Source organism: Cyprinus carpio, chromosome B5 (assembly GCF_018340385.1).
Source record: "Cyprinus carpio isolate SPL01 chromosome B5, ASM1834038v1, whole genome shotgun sequence".
NCBI lineage: Eukaryota > Metazoa > Chordata > Actinopteri > Cypriniformes > Cyprinidae > Cyprinus > Cyprinus carpio.
In genome coordinates, this window is record NC_056601.1 from 29,976,285 (window position 1) to 29,990,186 (window position 13,902).

At 37.7% G+C, this 13,902-nt stretch overlaps 1 protein-coding gene across 1 annotated transcript; it reads left to right on the plus strand.

The window, feature by feature from the left end:
- Positions 1-4,324: 4,324 nt before the first annotated feature.
- Positions 4,325-12,831, plus strand: LOC122137308 (nuclear pore complex protein Nup214-like). Its single transcript, XM_042723077.1, has 13 exons — positions 4,325-4,528; positions 6,486-6,681; positions 6,763-6,914; positions 7,621-7,819; positions 7,967-8,037; positions 8,387-8,450; positions 9,086-9,189; positions 9,290-9,396; positions 9,502-9,568; positions 10,338-10,464; positions 11,058-11,216; positions 12,094-12,617; positions 12,697-12,831. Exons 1-12 carry the CDS (start codon positions 4,487-4,489, stop codon positions 12,612-12,614), a joined length of 1,809 nt encoding a protein of 602 aa, XP_042579011.1. The 5' UTR covers positions 4,325-4,486; the 3' UTR covers positions 12,615-12,617; positions 12,697-12,831.
- The last annotated feature ends 1,071 nt before the right edge of the window (positions 12,832-13,902 follow it).

Below are 13,902 nucleotides of genomic sequence, written 5' to 3' on the forward strand. Positions count from 1 at the left end.
AACACACCCACATACACCCTGAACTCATCCCGAAATTATCTCTGGCCACATGAAGTGTGTTGTCTTCATGAGAAATCAAATTTCTTTGATTTTGGGGAGAAATATGAATGTTCCTTTTGAGATTAATGACAAACATGTCATATTATCTCTGAAGCTTTAAGAGCGTTGTGTATTTGCGTCATGCTTTTAATACTGTAGTTATCAGAATCTCCAGGTATGTTGATTTTTTTTTTTTTCCTTTTTTTTTTCGGAAATTCATCTTCAATCATGATGTTAAGATCTACTGATTTAATGCACAAGGGTTTATTTTGCACTGTCGGTTGTTGTGTGTTAAAGTGCCTCATCAGTGCCGTTGATTGACAGCTGTCATGATTCTGATCAACACTAGATGGCAAAGACTAAACTAAGGACACATTTGTCCAGATCTTTGAGAATCTTGAAGATTTGGTGTCTTTTCCTTGTGGAGAGTTCAAAACTTCATCTTCACCTGCTTCTCCTGTTTTATTATTAGTAGCCTAAGCATTTTTTTCAAGCTTGAGTCAGTTAGAAAGTTGGCTGTCTCATATCTCATTGAGGAGGAATAATGGCCTTGATTTTGTTGAGGTTGAAGATCTCGTGCCTTATTGTGACTACTGATACCATCATAACTCTTCAATTCAGAATGTTTTTAGAGTGACCGAAATAATGATTTGTGAAATTATGCAAAAAATGTTCTGCAAGTGCTGGACGTTTATCACAGCTGTTGGTTTGTCATGTTAAAAACAGCTCAACACACCTGAAGATTCTGAATAGAACTGACAGATGGCTCATACGGTATGATTAATGCTGTTTGATTTCATATTTATGTAGTCTGTGACTATTTAGATCAATAGCAATAGGTTTGTAAAGGTAGAAATAGTCGGCTGGCTGCCACTAAAATGTGCTGGAACTAACATATGATCACTAAGGCCAGTCTTACACTAGTACTTTTATATACCTTTATTATTTACTCAGAAACCCTGTAGTATCAGTAGGCAAATCTCCAAGTATCTTGTCTCCAGCTTTATTTTTGAAGCGAAGTGGCTCTGAATTCATGCACTAGATAACGTGGATCTTTTACCAACTTGTAGAGCGCAAAGATGTTTGTTGCAGCTGTTCAAATGTATGTAATGTGCTCATTTCTAGATTTCTGTTGGTACAGTAGCGTAGAAGCTTCTTTAGTAAGGCTGAGTGTTTTCCGAATATCAGCACGATGAAATGCAAACTCTGATAAACAGAACATATTAATAACTTTAGTAACATATTTACAGACTGCAGTGGTCCAGAATTTCATCATTTGGCTCTTGCCACATTACAAAATATCCTATTACAGTAATGGCCAATGAATGTAACAAAAACAGCTGCTTCCAGAAGAATGCATATGCTCAAGAAAGTGCAACGCTAATGACTCGGCCCTTCATCTTCTTTATGCAAATGATCATTTCTTGTTTTATTCTTTTGATTTTGGAGTTAAAACACCCTGAGGTTTCAGCACAGTGTTTAAGCGTAATTGCATATTTCTCTGTCGGGATGCTGTGCAGCCGAATGACTTTAATTATTCAAATGAATATGCACATTAATGATCTGCCTATAACTGCATGCTGTTTCTCCACAGATCGATCCGATGAGCAGTTCTTGTGGGACTTGTGTCCCGTCTGCACTACTTACGTGTGTTTCTCCTTGTAGTAAATAACGGCAGCACTTTAAAGTTTGTGTGAAGGTTGGTGGAGTTCAGTGGGAGCCGCTAAACCTCGAGCTCCGAGCCCCGACAATCAGAGGGAGAAGGTGTTTGAGGATCTTTGACTCAAACATTGAAATACAAACGATAGCTGAGCTTTGCTTATAGCATAGCATCGCCACGACGCTCCATCAAACAACCTCACTAAAAAATATAATAAACAACCATTAAACTGCTTTTTTATTCAAATAAGAAACAATTATGTCTACTGCAACATGTCACTGTTATTGTCACAAATAAAATCTCTTTCATTCCCAGTGTCTTTGCTGTGCAAATGTGACGATCAATTCTTGTTTGCTGCTGAAAATCCTTCAGCTAATTTTGGTGTTCAAGAAATTATGAATTTCTCATTATCATATTTTTGTCAATTTGTTTTTGTTCATTTAGCACAGGTTTTATGTTTCTTTTTGCGGCCGATTAATCAGAAGTCTCATTGATCTGAGCTTATGCAGTTCTTGGGTGAAAAAAGCATTATTTTTGGATAATTTTGGCTGAGGTTTAAGGTAAAATCAATGAGGCCTATGATGCAAGCAGCTCCAAAGTTGAAACAAAGATTGAATCCATTTGGTTATAATAGGCTATGTTATATATTTCTTAAGCTTTCTGACCCCAAAACTCAACTAATCTCTGCATTCATTCTTGAACTCTCATCATTAATGTGAATTAGGATGATATAGACACACCTCCTCTTCCAAGCAGATTTGAATCATCTTTAGTTGATTGGAACTTCTTAATTATTGCTCTGATGGTGGAAATGGGGATTTTTAATGCTTTAGATATTTTCTTACAGCCACTTTCTATTTTGTGAAGCTCAACAATATTGTTCTGCACATCAGAACTATATTCTTTGGTTTTACTCATGGACGATGAAGAGAATTCGGCCTCTGTGTTCCCCATTTTTAGAATCATGTGAAATAGGAAGTTATGGCTGGAAAATTTCATGTCACCCTGTGTGCTAAAAAATGGGAATATACTTCAGAGATATTTTATTCATAAGAATTTCTTGGGGTGCTAATAATTGTGACCAACATGCATTTTTTTTATAATTGTTATAGGCTACACTGTCAAAAAAAAAAACTTGAGAAGAGGTCGTCTAACAAATGTAAAGAATTTTTAGTAGCAGTTTATTGTTTTGTGTGAACTGAACAAGAGTACTCTAGCAAAAGAGTTATCTAAACAAATTATTTTACGTTGAACAATACTGAGCAAGTTCCCAGCATGAACTGCGGTTTATTATTATTATTAAAATATTATCATTGTTTACTAGCTTAATTTATGCTGCTGGTGGTGTTGTCACTGTCAGCTGTCTTATGGATCAATTAGTTCATACTTTTACTGAATTAACATTTGTTGGTCCTCAGCATATGTTTGAGAATCGTGTGTGGAGGTATCTTGTGGTTTTAAACCATTTGTCTATCAGCATGTTTGCCTTAAGAGGCAGATTCTTTCCATATTACTGTGGGCTTTATAAATGAAACAATAAGAAAGAAGATTGCTAAAGATGTGTAGAATTGATAAGTATTAAATAACTTTTAGTTGATGTGACAGATCTTTTACAATTCAGCAGACTGCCTTTTATTCATTAGATGAACTAAAAGTTTTAATTTGTCAGTTGCTAGTTGAGTTGACTTTTTACCCTGTGTGAGCAAAGTCTGTAGCCTATAAGTTTGGCATTTCTGGGGAAAAGGTTATCCTCTCTGGGTCAAAATGACATAAACACAGTTAAATGTCCTTCAGAATAGCCTACTTTGCTTTCAAAATACACATTTCACAAAACCATCATTTTACTCTTTGATCTTTTCTTTGATCATTATTATTAGTAATAGCATGTATAATGGATGCTCTTTCGGTAAAATGTCAAACTTGTGACTAGTCTACCCATACTAGCCTATTTTAAATCAATATTATTTATTTATTTATTTATTTTGGCTTGGTTATTTTAATGTTAGAGAAAATATAAAAGGAATGTTAAATTTAATCATTTTGCAAATTTTGAATGTTTTCTGGACCATCTGGAACGAGTAGATTAACGTCTAACTAAATGATTCAGAAAAACGTTCCATAAACAATGTTTAAATAGTGTTTTTGTACTAATGTTTTGAGAACAACTTAAAAACTTGGAATAATTAGCGTTCTATTAACGTGCTGGAAGAATGTTCATAACTTGAGAACATTGACACAACCTTAACCAAAGTGATTTTGGGGTGTTTTTCTGTCATCAGAGAATATAAATGTGAATATGAGTCAAAATATTTTTTTATTGCAATATTGATTGTGTCTAATTAGAGAGAAGTAGCCAACATTAAAGTCACTTTATCATGCTATTAAAGAATAAGTTGTTCTTTGCCAGAGGACAGGTAGTTTAATGTTCAAATGTGCGACATTCTAAGAGCCACTTACACAGTTTATCTTGCATTATGCATTAAATCGGAAGATATCTCAAATACTAACCAGGCTATCGGCGTGAATATTCGGTGTTGCATTCATGAGCGCTGTGCTGCTGTACACCGTTTGGCCTTTAGGGGTCGCTACCGTGTGACAAGATTGTGATGACACGCATCCGCGTCTTAACACGCGTCATTTCCTGCTAAAGTTCAACGCGGGTTCTTGCTAACACGCAGAGAGTTTGAGATGAGCAGAATAAATTCATTAGTTCGCCAATAATAACGTTATTAGCTACACATTAACTTGTTATTGTACTTGACGGCGCTCGAGTGAAGCTTTGCAAAGATGGGAGACGATCCGGACTCTATTCCAGAGAGAGAGATGAAGGTGAGACATTTACCCGCTAGTAATACTCCTTTTCTTATTATTTTTATTATTATTATTATTAATATTATTATAGTTATTAGAGTAAAGGCGTCCTGTGGCAGGTAAAGGTGATGTATGTTTATGGCGGTATGAATTCATGTGGCTTGTGCCTTAGTTTAGTTTCTTATTCTTACGAATTGGTGTAGTTTTACTTTTGTAAAATAGTACTAGTCCGCATTAAATGATTAAATATGCAGGTATATTGGAACTCTGTGAGTTAAGCACACGAACTGATAACATAAACAAATTCTGGAGGTTATTAAGTGTCATATATGTCTGTTAATTACTTCATACGAGTCTCAGCTTGACAGCATAATTAAGCAAAATATAGTTTCCCTTTCCCATCAGACTCTTTACATACTATTTGTTCATATTTGACTCCGGTTTGGGGTGTTTGGGATTTTAAACAAGTCGGATCACTATAGACTTATTTTAGGTTTAATGTCACTCTTGCTGTGAAACGAATGTGAAACCTGAAACTGAATACATTTTTTTTTTTTTTTTTTTTTTGTGGGTGTATTTTAAATCACATTTAAACATTCTTGAATTTAAGACTTTCCCTTTTAATTAAAGTGAAAGTTCATCCAAAAATAAAAATTTGTTAATTTACTAAATGTTAATATACTCACCCTCAGGTCATCCACGAAGTAGGAAAGTTGTATTTTTTCTTTCTTTTTTTTTTAGTAGAACATTAAAGAAGATTTTTAGCTGAAATTTCTGTCCTTGGTCATTCATATAATGCAAATCAATGGCTACTGCCACTCTGAGAGTCAAAACAGCATGTCAGGCAACACAAAATTAATATCTATGGCTCCTGGCGATATATTGAGGTTTGAAGTGAAACTATTGGTCTGTGCAAAAAACTCAACATTATTTAAAGGGTTACTCCATCCCAAAATGAAAATTTTGTCATTAATCACTTACCCCCATGTCGTTCCAAACCCTTAAAGGCTTCATTCGTTTTTGGAACACAATTTAAGATATTTTGGATCAAAACTGGGAGGCTTGTGACTGTCCCATTAACTGCCAAGTAAATTACACTGTCAGGGTCCAGAAAAGTAAGAAAGACATCATCAGAATAGTCCATCTGTCATCAGTGGTTCATTATGAATTTTAGGAAGCGATTTTTTTTTTATGCAAAGAAAACAAAAATTAATGGCTTTATTCAACATTGTGTCTCCTCTGTGTCTCTCCGCATCACCGTAGCACCATTTTGGAGAATATCTGCTGAATGCAGGCAGCTTACGCTCTTCTGTGTCAGCCACGCTGCACGGATGTGCTGTTTTTGTTCAAATCAAAGCGTAGTTCAAATCCTTGTGTCAGGGCTGACACAGAAGAACATACGCAGTTTGCGTGCAGCTCATATTCTCCAAACACAGAGGACACAGAGGAGAAAAATTGTTGAATAAAGTCATTATTTATGTTTTCTTGGTGTACAAAAAGTATTCTCATCGCTCAATAAAATTCAGTTTGAACCACTGATGGCAGATGGACTATTCTGATGATGTCTTTTATACTTTTCTGGACCTAAATAGTGCAGTTTACTTGGCAGACAATGGGACAGTCACAGGCCTCCCAGTTTTCATCCAAAATATCTTAAATTGTGTTCCGAAGACGAACAAAGCTTTTACGGGTGTGGAACGACATGGGGGTAAGTGATTAATAACAAAATTTTAATTTGGGGATGGAGTATCCCTTTAAGGCAGTATTACGTGCAATCCAGAGCCTTTGGCAAATGGTCTTTCTTTTGAACCAGACATTTACACCATATTTACATATTGTGTTCCATTCAGTATGCTCCTTTAATTTTCTTTATTTTAAAAGGCCTTAAATGTACCTTCATAAACCTGCAGAAAGCCTGTTATTGCACGGCAGTAATAGGCACTGACATAAAGATGTGCACTGCTGTGCTCCTCAGGACTTTCAGTTCCGTCAGATGAAGAAGATCCGTGTGTTCGAGTCGTCTGCGGATCTTCCTAAGGAGCGCTCCAGTCTCCTCGCCATCTCCAACAAATATGGCCTGACTTTCGCTGGCAAAGACGAGATGCTGAAAGTGTTCTGGACGAGAGATGTGATTGCAGCTGGCCGTCTGGAGGGAAACCCCAATGACACAGGTATGAACGCTCACGCGAACTCTACTCTGTTCTGCTGTGACTGAGCTCAGACTCACGTGTGTTTCATGTGTGTCTCATCAGTGGAGTGCTCCTGCGCTGTCACGGTGACCGTCGGTGTGGCGATGCATCACATGGCTCTGAGCAGCGATGAGCTCACACTGTCTGTGTGTGGGACGGGGGACACCGCTGAGCTCACGATGGACTTCTACGATGTCCGCACTTTCCTCAACAAGGTCATTCAACTCTCCTAAAACTACTTCAAATCTGATTTCATTTGTTTCCTCTTCAAGCAGCTCCTCATGTTTAGTCTACATACGTATCTGCAGCAGAAGCGGTGGAATGATGTGGTGTACTTTAGTTCATAATAAAGTCAAGTCACATTTATTTCTGAAGCAGCTTCAAAGAAATAAACACAAAAATAACAGAATCAATAATGCAGACTTAAAGCTATTATACTCAATTTTGGACCAAAAGATTTCATGTTAACTTCACAAAGCAGTTGTGAAAACTGAATGATTTTGGACCTTTATACTGCACATGCTGCCATTGTAAGAAATGTAAGTCTGTCCTTCTCAGGCTCACATTCATCCATGTTAATTTCAAACTTACAGGCAACTATTAGTTGAACCACACAGCATGTGAATGCCTTTATTTCTCCCACCAGATGGCATTAGTTTGCTTTCCATCTACTGAAATTCAAATACATTTGCTTTTTATTTTTTATACTTAAACACTGAATTAATTTGAAATGCCATTTTTATTCTAATATTTGTATTACTGTATATAGAAATAAATTATGCTTAATTTAAAGGGTGAATTTTGTTTAGTTCAGTCAAATACAGAATATTTAAAGAATAAATATAGTATGTTCATGGATCAAGAATGTGAAGAATACCAAAGTGTTAATGTGTGTGTGTGTGTGTGTGTTTGCTCAAGCAGGGCAGACAGGAGAAGCGTCCCTTCACCTCTTTCAAACCCGCGGCTGCTGTAGACACGCTGATCCAGGATCTGAAGTGGAGTCCAGTGGACGCGTTCCGTCTGGCCGTGTGTCTGTCTGATGGCAGTATGATGGTGCTGGATGTTCAGGACTCTGTCAGCGTGGTCGCTCAGCTTCCTGCCTCTGAGGGAATCACCTGCGGTCAGTGTTCACTGTGTGCTGTCTTTATTCTCACAGTGCTAATCTTGAATAAAGCCATCAGTGTCCAGATGTCTCCACCACTGGTTTTTCAGTGTCTTTGGCCTTATTTTGAAACATGTTAATTCGTTCCTCTCTATCTCATTGTAGTTTGCTGGAGTCCCAAAGGGAAGCAGGTGTCTGCTGGGAAAGAGGACGCCACAGTGGTTCAGTACACTCCTGTACGTCTGAACATGACAATTTATGACGGACAGATCCTCAGATCTTCACTTTACCAAGCATGATAACTATTTCCACACCATAACTGCTTCAATACGAACACACAATATTGTTCTGTTCATTATAAACATGCTGCAGTTTTGTTGTCTGCCAGTTTAAATGCTTAAGCTCTTTAAAGGAGGATGGATTAATATTATTATTTATTGTTCTGAAAATGATTCCACTGATATTGTTCCCTCTGTGTTGTTATTGTTACAGTTGTGGTGTGGACTTGCTACTCTCATAGAGTTAGAGTTAAAACTTTATAGTTTAGTCCAGTGTGTAATGTCATGCTGTGTGTTTGTGTCTCAGACCTTACAGGCAAAGAAAGTGATCCCCTGTCCCAGCTTCTACAGTCAGGATCACCCTGTCAAAGGTACAACGGCTCAGATTTACTGTGTTCATGTATAGATGTGATGTCAGTGCTAATCAGCCTCACTGATGCTTTCATGTCATGCCATGTGATTTATATTTACGAGATGAGTGTCACCACAACTTTAAACCCAGACTTTGGCTTCTGATTTGGTATTGATCATAATGAGACTGTGCTTTCATTATTATGACCAATCAACAATATAATTGCAATCTAAAATGTTATTTAGCTGCAGATTCATATTTTTTAGTACTGCACACTTTGGCGAATATTGTTGCTGTTATTATTATTTAAGATATATTAAACAGTGAATATTATACTGTACTGTATATATATTCTGCTATGAGATATTAAGTAAAACAGAACTAATCGTGCAGCCCTATCCCATCATTCTCTGATGGTGTAAGAATGGAATAACACTTAGGTAAACATCCATTACACAAACCATTTGCTCGCTTTATAAATAATTTTGATTGCATTATAAGTGGACCTCGGAGTACAGTACAAAAAAAAACGGCAGTTCATGACCCCTGAAATCATGCCTTCCACTCTCATAATTAAGGATGTGAGCACTGGAGTCTGTGCTTATATGTGTGTGTGTGTGTGTGTGTGTGTGTGTGTGTGTTCATTCTCCACAGTGCTGGATGTGTTGTGGTTAAGCACGTATAACTTTGCGGTGGCATATGCAGCGGCTGATGGCTCTTTGGAGACGCCACCAGAGCTGGTGGTTGTGTCATTGCCCGTGAGTTATTCTAACCAATGATACATTGTAAAACTTTTCAGACACGACTACTAACAATGTGTCAACTGTGTGTGTGTGTGTGTGTGTGTGTGTGTGTCAGAAAAAGGATGAAAAGAGAGATGAGCGCTATCTGAACTTCAACGACCTTGTGTACGGCACTTGCACCGAGAGGCAGCATCACTACTACCTGTGCCATATCGAGGACTGGTGAGACTCGTCTGCATGTCCTGTGCTCTGCATGAGCTTTGTTAGTCCAGTGAGGACATAAGTTGTCAGAAATCAAATCAAATCAAACTGATTTCTCTTGTGTAGGGATTTGGTTTTGGCTTCATCAGCAGCTGCCATTGAAGTCAGCATCATCGCGAAACAAGAGGACAAGGTCAGCACATCAGAAACAATTATGTTATTATTGTTAACTAAAACTAAAAAAAAATTTAACACTTGATAATTAAAAGGATAGTTCACCAAAAAGGAAAAGTGTCATTGTTTGTTAACCCTCAATTTGTTCTAAACCTGTAAAAGTTTCTTTCAGCTTCTGAACACAAAAGAAGATATTTTGAAGAATGTTGGGAGTCAGTCAGTTGACGGTAGCCATTGACTTCTGTAGAATTGAAGAAAGAAAGTTATAAGTTACTATGGAAGTTAATGGGGACCAGAAACTATTTGTTTGCCAGCATTCTTCAAAATATCATCATCTGTGTTCAGCAGCTGAAAGAAACTTGTACAGTTTTGGAACAACATTATGACCATTAAAGTTAAATTGATTTTATCACATATATATAAAAACAAAAATATTTTTCTTTTTCTATTTCCTTGTTTTAAGTTAAAGTTATAGAATAACAGAACTAAAAAATAAGTATATAGGCATTTCATTTTTTTAATAAAAATAACAAATGCTAAAAATACTGTAATGTAAAATGAAAAACGAAGTATAAAAATAAAAACTTTTTATAGCTGAACTATACTAGTCCCAACTCTAGGACCTTTCTCAATCCTGCCCCACATCTCTCTCCCACTTCGCTTCCTGTCAGTTTTGATCTTTTCTATCGTGATAAAGTCAAAAAAAGGCCAAAAATAAATCTTAAAAAAAATAAAATGAATAAAAAACAAGTGTTAGTCACAGAGGTCTGATGTGATGTTGTGTACAGGTGAACTGGGAGCTGTGGCTGCTGGAAGACGCCAGTCGTGCGGAGCTTCCCGTCACAGAGAACAGCGAGGACACACTTCCTGTCGGCATGGCCATCGATTACACCAGCCAAGAGGACATACAACTGTGTAAGAGCTAATAAACTTCTAATGTCTGTTTAAACTGTGATTTGACATATATATGATTTCTTTTCCTAAGAAAATGTTTCCTATTGCTGCTGACGCATCCATACACAAAGAACAAAGACTCTACTGCTAATGGAAACAGTTACTTTTATGGGCGTTTGCACTTCTGTTCATGCTTTACAAGAACTAACTAACAGTACAAGTATTTATGACTTAAATTCTTTCATTCAAAAGTTCAAATTCGGAAACATTTATTGTCAAATTCTCAAGCTTTTATTCGGCTGAATGTTGGTGAAATGCTGGAAAGTCCCAGCACAAAATTGTTGGAAATGATGTTAATGTAAATAAAGTGAACCTAGCAAAAATTGTATTCCCAAGTGCACAATAAACTCACAACGCTTGCAGAGGTGGAGTTTGTGAAAAGCATTATTTTCTGTGCACTGAGCCACTTTGAAATCTCGCTGTTTCAGTTTTGTTGTTTAATTGTTCATCCTCATTTGTTTGTATTAAACTTGCACTAATGAAAAATTCTTAGCTTTTCATGCACTCATGAACCCTGTTTTGTAAACATGGTCACTGTTTTCTTGCATCCTCAGCTGATGAGAAGAGATTGCCTCCAGCACCAACGCTGATGCTGCTGTCTACAGATGGAGTCCTGTGTCCTTTCTCTCTACTGAACCTCAACCCAGGGGTCAAGCAGCTGACCGTGGCTGCTGTCCCGCTGCCTGAGGTTGGAGAGAGAGCACCTGCCGCCAGTAAGACCGCAATCATTGTTTAAGACCCCAATATACTCACGGCATGTTTTGTTCTTCGCAAAAAAGTTTGAGATACCTTTGCAGCAATATAAAAATGAAACATGACGCAATCGCATCATTATTTTCTCTTAACTGTTCTCTTAACAATCATTCGCATGATATCAACATCTCTAATTCCAACGTTTGGTCACAATTCCTGGATTTCTAAAAAATAAAATTGTGTTCTCTTAACAATCATTCGCATGATATCAACATCTCTAATTCCAACGTTTGGTAATATTTCTGTTCAAAATCACAATTCCTGGATTTATAAAAAATGAAATTGTGGCAAAATATTACATTCAAATAAAATTGGAAAAATTGCCTTGGCCTACTTTAATACAGCAAGCTGCTTTATACTATTGAACATGAAAAAAAGTGTCAGTATTACTTTCAATCAGAATTACACTTTCTAATATAAAAGCATCTCTTCAGTGTGTTTTTACTTGTGTCTGAACAGACCAAATGAACCAGAGAAGACTTCAACATCATCTGTTTTCTACCTATTATGTAATTGCCACAGACCAAATAGTTTACCAAGGTGTTAACCAGTCAGACTGACTTCTCTGGAAAGTTTCAAATTTTTTTGGCCTTGTTTTCATTCAAAGTTATTCAGATCAGTTTCATTTAGTCCTTTGAAGTGTTTCTGGTCTTTACTGTGACAGGCAAACCTACATGTGCTTTGAAGTTAGTTTAATTAATTTTTAATTCACGAGCACTTTAAATCTATTATTGATTAACGCAGACAAACCATGATTTAGAAGTGATTTAAGATGCAGCGTTTGCTGTCCAGCACCAATCCAGTGACTTTGTTGTGCTCTAACACACTTTGTTTCAGAGTCGTCGTCGTCCTCTGTTGCTCCCGCCTCTGCAGCATCCTCCATCTTCCCATCTTTCCCAGCATCTTCTGGCACGGCTCTGCCTCCAGCCACCTTATCCTTCACAGCCTCTGCAGCATCCTCCATCTTCCCATCTTTCCCAGCATCTTCTGGCACAGCCCCGCCTCCAGCCACTTTATCCTTCACAGCCCCACCACCAGCAGCCACTGCTGCCACCTCCTTGGCTCCGCCCTCCTCCGCGTCATCCACTGGATTCTCCTTCTCTCTTCCTGCTCCGGGTTCTACCTCCTCCTCAGGCTTCTCGCTGGGCTCTGCCACAGGAGGTTTCTCCTTCAGCGCTCCCAAACCCTCATCCGATGCTCCTGCCTTCTCCTTTGCTTCCTCATTGGCTCCGAAGGAGGTCAGCAATGCTCTGGTGGCCACTCCTCCCCAGCGTCCACCAGCGATGTCCCCCATCATCAGCGGCCCCAAAGTGCCAGCAGAAACCCCCAACGCCTGCCATCAGGATGAACCTCGCTGACAGGTAAGCGCGTGATTTCAGATATTACATAAAATAGATAATCCTGAAGGATCAGCTGAGAGTTTGCTGTGTTTTTCTTCAGGTTTCTGGGAGTGGACTCTTTGGGGTCAGTCACATCTGCTCCCCAACCGTTTTCTTTGACCTCCACACCCAAACCCACAGCAGTGGAAGTCAGCGGTCCAACGACAGCGGTACTTAAACCCGCTGCCCCTGCAGGTACAAGCGCACCTCACGCCCTTCACCCCTTTAGCTTATTCCTAGGGCCTCGTTTACAAAACGCAAATCCTAAGTTCCATTGATTTTGTCCTACATCAGAAATAAAGAACAAATTTGGAGAGCATGTGTATAAACTTTTTGCACTAATATACCAGTAATTAAGCCTCAAATATTTGTTAATATAAAGATATTTAGATGTCAAACAGACATAGTCATAGATTCATCTGTGAATCCTGAAAGATAAAATGTATCGCTAAAATATTTTGCAGCACATCTGTTTTCAACATTGATGATAAGCTGAAATGTTTCTTGAGCAGCAAATCCGCAGATTAGAATGATTTCTGAAGGATCATGTGACACTGAAGACTGGATGCTGAAATTGTAGCTTTGATCATAGCAATAAGTTATTTCACAATATATTCACATAGAAACAATATTTTACAATATTACTGTTTTTACTGTATTTTTAATGACATAAATGCAGCATTGGTGAGCAAAAGAGACTTCTTTCAAAAACGTTCAAAAATCTTAATTATCCCAAACTTTCGACTGGTCGTGTATATTACGGGATTTTACACAATACAGGTCCTTCTCAAAAAATTAGCATATTGTGATAAAAGTTCATTATTTTCTATAATGTAATGATAAAATTAAACTTTCATATATTTTAGATTCATTGCCACACCAACTGAAATATTTCAGGACTTTTTTATTGTTTTAATACTGATGATTTTGGCATACAGCTCATGAAAACCCAAAATTCTTATCTCAAAAAATTAGCATATCATGAAAAGGTTTCTCTAAACGAGCTATTAACCTAATCATCTGAATCAACTAATTAACTCTAAACACCTGCAAAAGATTCCTGAGGCTTTTAAAAAAACTCCCAGCCTGGTTCATTACTCAAAACCGCAATCATGGGTAAGACTGCCGACCTGACTGCTGTCCAGAAGGCCATCATTGACACCCTCAAGCGAGAGAGGTAAGACACAGAAAGAAATTTCTGAACGAATAGGCCCTGTTCCCAGAGTGCTGTATCAAGGCACCTCAGTGGGAAGTCTGTGGGAAGGAA

Bases quoted from the DNA above. Each gene is read 5' to 3' on its own strand.
- LOC122137308 (XM_042723077.1), top strand. From the start codon at position 4,487: ATGGGAGACGATCCGGACTCTATTCCAGAGAGAGAGATGAAG. The intron at 9,569-10,337 runs GTCAGCACATCA...TGTTGTGTACAG, and splicing joins TCGCGAAACAAGAGGACAAG to GTGAACTGGGAGCTGTGGCT. The intron at 10,465-11,057 runs GTAAGAGCTAAT...TTGCATCCTCAG, and splicing joins CCAAGAGGACATACAACTGT to CTGATGAGAAGAGATTGCCT.